The sequence below is a fragment of the Dipodomys ordii genome, unplaced genomic scaffold (genome assembly GCF_000151885.1).
Source record: "Dipodomys ordii isolate 6190 unplaced genomic scaffold, Dord_2.0 Scaffold93, whole genome shotgun sequence".
NCBI classification, from domain to species: domain Eukaryota; kingdom Metazoa; phylum Chordata; class Mammalia; order Rodentia; family Heteromyidae; genus Dipodomys; species Dipodomys ordii.
This window is the reverse complement of record NW_012267309.1, coordinates 3,140,452-3,148,829: the sequence shown is the minus strand read 5'-3', so window position 1 is coordinate 3,148,829 and position 8,378 is coordinate 3,140,452. Positions and strand designations below refer to the sequence as shown.

Below are 8,378 nucleotides of genomic sequence, written 5' to 3'. Positions count from 1 at the left end.
TGTGTGTATAGAGTGAACAAACTATGTCATCTCTGTCATTATATTAAATGTACATTATGTAAAAACTGAACTATGTAACTTGAGGGCAGGGATGGGAGGGACGGGGGAGAGTGATGGAAGTGGTGACTCTAAATCAAGATGCACTGTACTCATAATCTGACCTGTGGAGTTGAAACCTTTTGTACAACAACTTAAAAAAAATAAATGTTTAGCCGGGTGCTGGTAGCTCATGCCTGTAATCCTAGCTACTCAGGAGGCTGAGATCTGAGGATCGCGGTTCAAAGCCAGCCTGGGCAGGAGAGACCGTGAGACTCCTATCTCCAATAAACCACCAGAAAACCGGAAGTGGCGCTGTAGCTCAAGTGGTAGTGCTCGCCTTGAGCTGAAGGACAGCGCCCATGTCCAGAGTTCAAGCCCCACGACCGACAAAAAAAAAAAATAAATAAAATAAATGTTTTACCTATTGGGCATATACAAATATAATACATGTATATATAATTTTGAATGTTACCTGTGTAATAAAGAATTTGGTAAGATAGGTCTTACTATTGTCCCAGCTCTGAGGGAAATCTCTACACATGATCGTTTATGATATTGAGATGACTCAGGGTAGACTCAGTCCAACTAGGACTAACTATATGGTACAAGTTGGGGACTTGGGATCACATAATAACAGTCAAGACAAAGAACAACTACATGGGCAATGAATCAATCATGCCTATATAAGGAAATCTCTAAAAACTCTGGACATAAAGACTCCAGTGAGCTTCTCCACTTGGTCATACCCTATATGTTGTCACATGATTAAGGCTAGAAGGGGGTGACGCTGACCATTAAGCAAGGATGACCTAAAGTTCCTCATTTGTCCACTCTCCAGATTCTGCCCTTTGCATCTTTCTTTGTCTGCTTCCACTTGTTATCCTCCCCTATAACAAATCTGTGCTTGTTAACACCTTTCAGTGAGTTTGTCTTTCCAGCAAATTATTGAATATGAGGGCTCAATAGCCTTAGGTGGTAGATGGTATCTGAAGTGATGATAATCGTGTGTGTGTGTGTGTGTGTGTGTGTGTGTGTGTGTGCTGTCCCTGAGTTTTTTTTGCTCAAGGCTAGCACACTACCACTGCAGCAACAGCTCCACTCAGGCTTCACTTAGTGAAAGATTTATTATAGGGCAAGGATAACAACTGGAACAAAGACAAAGAAAGATGCAAAGGGCAGAATCTGGAGAGTGGACAAATGAGGAACTTCAGGTCATTCATCTTTGCTTAATGGTCAGCGTCACCCCCTTCTAGCCTTAATCATGTGACAACATACAGGGTATGACCAAGTGGAGAAGCTCACTGGAGTCTTTATGTCCAGAGTTTTCAGAGATTTGCTTATATAGGCATGATTGATTCATTGCCCATGTAGTTGTTCTTTGTCTTGACTGTTATCCCAAGTCCCCAACTTGTACCATATAGATAGTCCTAGCTGGACTGAGTCTACCCTGAGTCATCTCAATATCATAAACGATCATGTGTATATGAAGTACAAAGACACTTCTATCAGGGAATTCCTGATAAATGCAAGGATTTACAGATTTCCCTCAGAGCTGGGACTTTGATAAAACTTGTCTTACCAAATTCTTTATCACATAGGTAACATTCACTTAGTCAATGCCTAAGTGGAGCTGTTAATTAAATAGTCTCAAGGGCTTTCCTGCCTGGTCTGGCTTCCAACTCGATTCTCAGATATCAGCCTCCTGAGTAGTAAGGATTCCAGGCATGAGCCACCAGTGCCTGACTAAAAGTGATCATAATCTTGTGTAGATTATTCCCTCATAATTGAATCTAACTCTTTGTAGATGGACTCAAGAATTTTGATTAAATTACCAGAAACTATCAGATGATTTATTATTTTTCTTTATGAACAAGAAATTTCCTAGGCCTATAGAAATAGACTAACAGAAGTCTCCAGAGTGGCTTCTAAATGAAACTCTTTCATTCATTCAAGAATGAAAGAATAGCTAGCTCCAGATAAAGGGAAGTAGAAAAAGAGATCCCACACGGAAGAGCTGTTTAGGGACGCAATTCCAGTGGCAACAATGGTAAAGTGAACTAGATGAATACACAGGATTATACAATGGAGCTCTGAAGAACAGCTTGGATGTCTATCCAGAGGTTGACAAAACAGGCATGGAAGCTGGGAGATGAATGAAAGAGGAGGAGATGCCAGACAGTGGCTTGTGCCGGTCCCTCTCCTGAGTTTCTGTTCTCATAAATACTGGATGTGAAATATGTCAACTGCTAATCCAATTCTCCATATTATAATGGGCCCCAATAAAGCAATGCACGTGAACATGCTTTATACACTGAAGAGTAAGGTAATTCATTGCCACAGTGCCACTTTTCGTTTTCTGGTGGTTTATTGGGGATAAAATTCTCACTGACTTTCCTGCCTGGACTGGCTTTGATCCACAATGCTCAGATCTCAGCCTCCTGAGTAGCTAGGATTACAGGTGTGAGCCAGTGGCACCCGGCTTTAAATTTTTTTTTTTTGGTCCGGTCGTGGGGGAACTCTGGGCCTGGGCGCTGTCCCTCAGCTCTTCAGCTCAAGGCTAATGCTCTACCACTTGAGCCACAGCGCCACTTCCGGCTTTTTTCTTTTTGCTTATATGGTGCTGAGGAATCGAACCCAGGGCCTCGAGCATGCAAGGCAAACGCTCTACCACTGAGCCACCTTCCCAGCCCCGGCTTTAAATATTTTTTAAAAATATTATTTCTGAAGGGAAAAAAAGTACCATCTCTTACATACTTATCTACAAATTATTAACAGCATCAAAATCTACTTTCAATGAAGAAAAAAACCTTCTGGTGCATAATCAACTTACCTTGTGTTTGAGCCTCATTCAGAAAGAGCTTGAGCTTCCTGCTTCGAAGGCCAAATACCTTGGCTGCTTCATGCAGAAGACCTTGATGGGTGAGTCCATTCTGCCCAAGTGGGTTTTCAAGCAGGAGAGTGCCTACTGTTCCCATTAAACACTCTACAGAAGAAACAACATACTGGATTAATTTCTCAGGGTGTACTCTGTAGCAGAGGAGACAGCAGACAGCGCTACTGGGCCATGATGAAAGCTTCAAAAGCCTCCAGTGGGCACAGAAGCGACACTCTGACAGTTGGAGGTACAGTCTATACAGAAACAGCCTTCAACCATTCAGTTGAAGAGGAAGGTAAAAAGAAAAAGCAAGTTGCCAGTACCTTGGGACCAGTTAGGCTAATAAGAAACAACTAATTTCATTTAGCTGTAATTTCTACCTATTTATTATCTATCTATCTATCTATCTATCTATCTATCTATCTATCTATCTATCTATCTATCTATCTATGAACTAGTTTCATTTAGCTGTAATTTCTACCTATTTATTATCTATCTATCTATCTATCTATCTATGAATGAAGTGAGCTTTCTATGCAGATAGACCATGCTGGTTATAAGCTGTCAATCTTCCTCCCACAGCCATCCAAGTAGAATAACAGTAAGTATGGGCCACCATGCTTGGCTATAGCTCACATTTCAAAACACTACTTTGAAGCTGGCATGAGAAATTCATCCAGCCAGGATGGGTGGCTCATGCCTATAATCCTAGCTACTCAAGAGGCTCAGATCTGAGGATCATGCTTCAAAGCCAGCCTGGAAGTAGAATTGCTAACAGGAAAACCCATAAGACTCTTATCTCCAATTAACCACCAAAAAGCCAGATGCGGAGCTGTGGTTCAAGTGGTATCCTTGATCAAAAAAGCTCAAGGGCTTGGTTGGTGGCCTTTGTGTCTTGGCAGATACTTATTTAGTATCTGGGGACAATTTATCACAGCCAAGTATATCTTTAGGTTGTTGAGGTTTTACTGCTTGTATTTATTGAATTTGTATTTTAGTTGTTATCTTTGTGTCATAGCATAACTTCTTTTCTTTTTTCTTTTTTATTTTTTTGGGGGGGTCCGGTCGTGGGGCCTTAACTCTGGGCCTGGGCGCTGTCCCTCAGCTCTTTAGCTCAAGGCTAGCGCTCTACCACTTGAGCCACAGCACCACTTCCGGCTTTTTTCTTTTTGCTTATGTGGTGCTGAGGAATTGAACCCAGGGCCTCATGCATGCAAGGCAAGCGCTCCACCACTGAGCCACCTCCCCAGCCCCATAACTTCTTTTCATACCCATGCATCAATAACTTTAGAGATTTGTAGGGGTATAAAATCTGAGACAGAAATGTTAATGAATTAGCTCAGAATTGCTAACACAAATGTAAACTGAGAAGAGCAATCCATTAAAAGAAAAAACTGCAAGAAGTACGTACTATTAAAAAGTTGAGTTTTAATGATTTGTTGCATTAGTATGTTGTCTGAGATGAAACTCTGTAAAGAGTAGCTGTAGGAACTATGATGTTTTCTTTAATGTCATTTCCACAGAATGTTTCAGGACATATTTAGTAAACTGAGGGTATGGATGAAAAAAAAAAAATTACTACCACAGACTTTGTGCCCAGAAACCTAGACTTAAATGCTAAAGAGTTGTGTAAATTTGTAAATTCTAAAAACCTTAATTTGCTCAATAATAAAGTGGGGGTAATGAAATACTTAAATCACAGCAGTAGTGAAAGGTAAAACAAATAATATTTATAACAAATATGAAAGTCTAAATAAGCATCTAACAAGAAGAGATACTGTTATTGCTTTTGTTGTTACTGCCTCTGTATTATTGTGACAGATGAGAAAAATTACCTGTAACATAAATAAATACCTATGCGTAAACAACGACAACAGCAAAAAAGCTCAGGGGCAATGCCTTGGTCCTGAGTTCAAGCACTAACACTAGCACTAAGCAAATAAAAAGAAAACAATTTGGGGCTGGGAAGGTGGCTCAGAGGTAGAGCGCTTGCCTTGCATGCCTGAGGCCCTGGGTTCGATTCCTCAGCAAAAAGAAAAAAGGCAGAAGTGGGGCTTGTGGCTCAAGTGGTAGAGCTCTAGCATTGAGCTGAAGAGCTGAGGGACAGTGCCCAGGCCCAGAGTTCAGGCCCCACGACCGGACCCAAAAAAAGAAAAAAAAAAAGAAAACAATTTGTCAGACATTCTAGTCACCTTACTGTTGACTGTTGAGGGAGAACATACCTTGTGGCTTTACATTGAGGAGCTGCAGGTTAATATATTGACAAAGAAGACTGCTAGGACTGTTGGTTGAAGAGGGAGTGGATCCTGTAGTCACGCAAAGTGTTTTTCCACTAAGATTCAGTAGGTCAGTTTGCTTTTGTATTTCTAAAAAGAACAATAACAAGTTTGGAGCCATTTACTTTTTCCTACTTCACTATTAAATTATCATGAATTTTTTTAAAATGACTCTTTCCATTTAATTTTTTTACCAAAGGATATTGCCTTTTCTTATAAACCAGTCTTTAATGATATCAAGGATTTAATTTTTTTGGAATGGGGAGAAAGGGATGTTGGGGATTGAGCCTGGGGCTTTGTAAATGCTAAGCACACATTCTACCACCAAATTTTCATCCTGCAAATAGTAGGAAATCAAAATGCTGCAGAATCAATGGCATGGCATTCAAAACTTAAAATTTTAGTGCCTGAGTTTAATAAGATTCAGGTACTATGTTTAAATGAAACTGTAAGTTACCAGAGAGGATTCTAAATTGTGTCTAACAGGAGCAGAATAATTTGGGAAATTTGCTTCTTGGTAAGTCCAAGGTTTTTAGCTAATTATCCAGTGAGGAGGCAAAAAGAGACACCATAGGGCAGATGCTGCTGGACAGCGACTGCCGCCTCAGAATGCAATGGTTCTGCAGCACAGCTGATGGGAAATGAGGACCTGCAGACATCCATGCACTTCCTCCATACCTGAGTTACCACAGAAGACAGCCAGATCTTCATTTTTAATACCAAAAATGCTAGTAACAACACTCTTTAGCTTTAAAAGGTCCAATCTGTTTTCACCTTTTGGATTTTCCAAAAGCAATACTCCACCTAAAAACAAAACAAAACAAAATCCTCACACACACAAAAAGTAAGATCACATTAAATGAAATTTAAAAATCAATGAATAAAATTTTCTTCAGCAAATGTTAACCCAAGTGTATATAGTACATATGTTTCCATAATATGTATCTGGTTGAGAGCTGTTCTCTAATAAGCAATCTGTTGTCATCTTTTGCTAGATTTAAGTATCTGTATTTTTAATCACCATTTTGCATTTTGTGTCATTTGTAAGTCCTTATAGTACAGAGTGGTTAAAAATATTTGAGGGCTGAAGGCGTGGCTTAAGTGGTAGAGCACCAACTGACTAAGCAAGCCTACCAAGCATGAGGTCTCAGTTCAAACCCTAGTACCAGAAAAAATACCCAGCCAGGAGAAAAGTCTGCAAGACGCTAGCTCCAAAACAGAACAGCAAAAAAGGCAGACTGGAAGCTCAGCTATTATCAGACCAACTCAGTGAGCAAGCCAAACAAGAGTCAGGCTCTGAATTCAAGTTTCAGTAACACAAAAAACAAAACAAAACACCAAAAAACAAACTGCAAGTGGCCTTTCTTTTTGGCCTATGTACTACAACTTGAACTGGATTCTTGATCAGCCTTTTCTGTTCCATTTTTCTGCTTCCATCTGGTACTCTACTAGTTGAGACACACCTCCAGTCTAGCATTTTGCTGATTAATTGGAAATAAGAGTCTCATGAATTTTTCTGCCAGGGCTAGTTTCAAATATGTCATTAAATTTCAGCCTCCTGAGTAGGCAGGATTATAAGCATGATTATAAGCCATTGGTGCCAGCCCAATTTTCAAACTGGATGGTGTTTCCACTAATTTTATTTGTTGGACATAATGTTTGTAAAAGATACCCAAGCCTGTAGATTGCTTTTGATTCTTTTCTTAGTATCTTTTCAAGACAAATTATTTTCGTGTTGAAGTTCAATCCACTATTTTCTTTTTTATGGACAGTATTTTCAGTGTCAGGATTTTAAAACTTTTAATTGGGCTGGGAAGGTGGCTCAGTGGTAGAGCGCTTGCCTTGTATTCCTGAGGCCCTGGGTTTGATTCCTCAGCACCACATAAGCAAAAAGAAAAAAGCCGGAAGTAGCGCTGTGGCTCAAGTGGTAGAGCACTAGCCTTGAGCTGAAGAGCTGAGGGACAGGGCCCAGGCCCTGAGTTCAGGCCCCATGACCAGCAAAAAACAAAACAAAACAAAAAAACAAATTAGTAAGATCTATCTCAAAAAAAAAAAAAATCAGCCAGGCTTCATGATGGTGTTTGCTTGTGGTTCTAGTTACCTGGGAGGCTGTAGGAAGGAAGATCCTGGTCCAGGCCAGCAAGTAAAAACATGAGACCCTATCTAAACAATATTATTGAAACTAAAAATGATTGGATATATAAATATATAAACATGTATAGACACATATATGTAGATATATATACATATATATGTATATATATACATGCATATATAGACGTATGTATATATATATATGTGTGTATATATGTGTGTGTATATATCCCAAATACAGAGCATTAGTGCAAACCTTTGAGTTGAAATCCTAGTATTGACAAAAAAAGACTAATCAACCAAAATTAAGATCATACCAATTGGGATCATAAGGCTAGGTAATAACTTCAAAAAATAATTAACTGGTTCATAAAACTGCAATCTCAGTATTGAGTATAATAACTAAGTCAGGTGCCAGTGGCTCACCCCTATAATCCTAGCTACTCAGGAGGCTGAAATCTGAGGGTCACAGTTTGAAGCCAGCCCAGTCAGGAAAATACATGAGACTCTTATCTCCAATTAACCATCAAAAAAGTCAAAAGTAGAGCTGTGGCTCAAGTGGTAGAGCACTAGTCTTGAGCACAAAAGCTCAGGGACAGTGTCCAAACTCAGAGTTAAAAGCCCCTGGACCTGCAAATAATAATGAACAAACAAGTAAATAATAAAATAAAAATTAACTGAATATCAAGGAAATGCAGCAGCAGATGTTCATGTAGAAGCCAGGTAATTACTGAAAGTGGTAGACTATGAAATCAAATGAACTCCATAAAACTATGCCAAGGCACTTATGATAGCCCCTTAAGGTACTGGGAAAAACATCAGTATGTACACATACATAAACTTAATATTGAAATGTGGGTCACAGAGGGCCTGGACGACCATTTGACCCCACTAAGTCTTGAGGTAAGCTTTCTTTTTTCAAATTTTTATTATGAAAATACTGTACAGAGGAGTTACACTTACATGGACAAGATAATGAGTACATTTCTTTTTTTTTTTTGGATCCGGTCGTGGGGCCTGAACTCTGGGCCTGGGCACTGTCCCTCAGCTCTTCAGCTCAAGGCTAGCGCTCTACCACTTGAGCCACAGCGCCA

General features: G+C 39.7%; 1 protein-coding gene across 1 annotated transcript in view; it reads right to left on the bottom strand.

The window, feature by feature from the left end:
- Positions 1-8,378, bottom strand: part of Iars (isoleucyl-tRNA synthetase) — a 70,782-nt gene that overhangs the window by 730 nt on the left and 61,674 nt on the right. The window contains exons 31-33 of the mRNA XM_013026425.1: positions 5,869-5,994; positions 5,137-5,280; positions 2,870-3,022 (exon numbers count right to left, since the gene is read on the bottom strand). Coding sequence (XP_012881879.1) covers positions 2,870-3,022; positions 5,137-5,280; positions 5,869-5,994 — 423 coding nt within the window. The remainder of the gene's footprint in view (positions 1-2,869; positions 3,023-5,136; positions 5,281-5,868; positions 5,995-8,378) is intronic.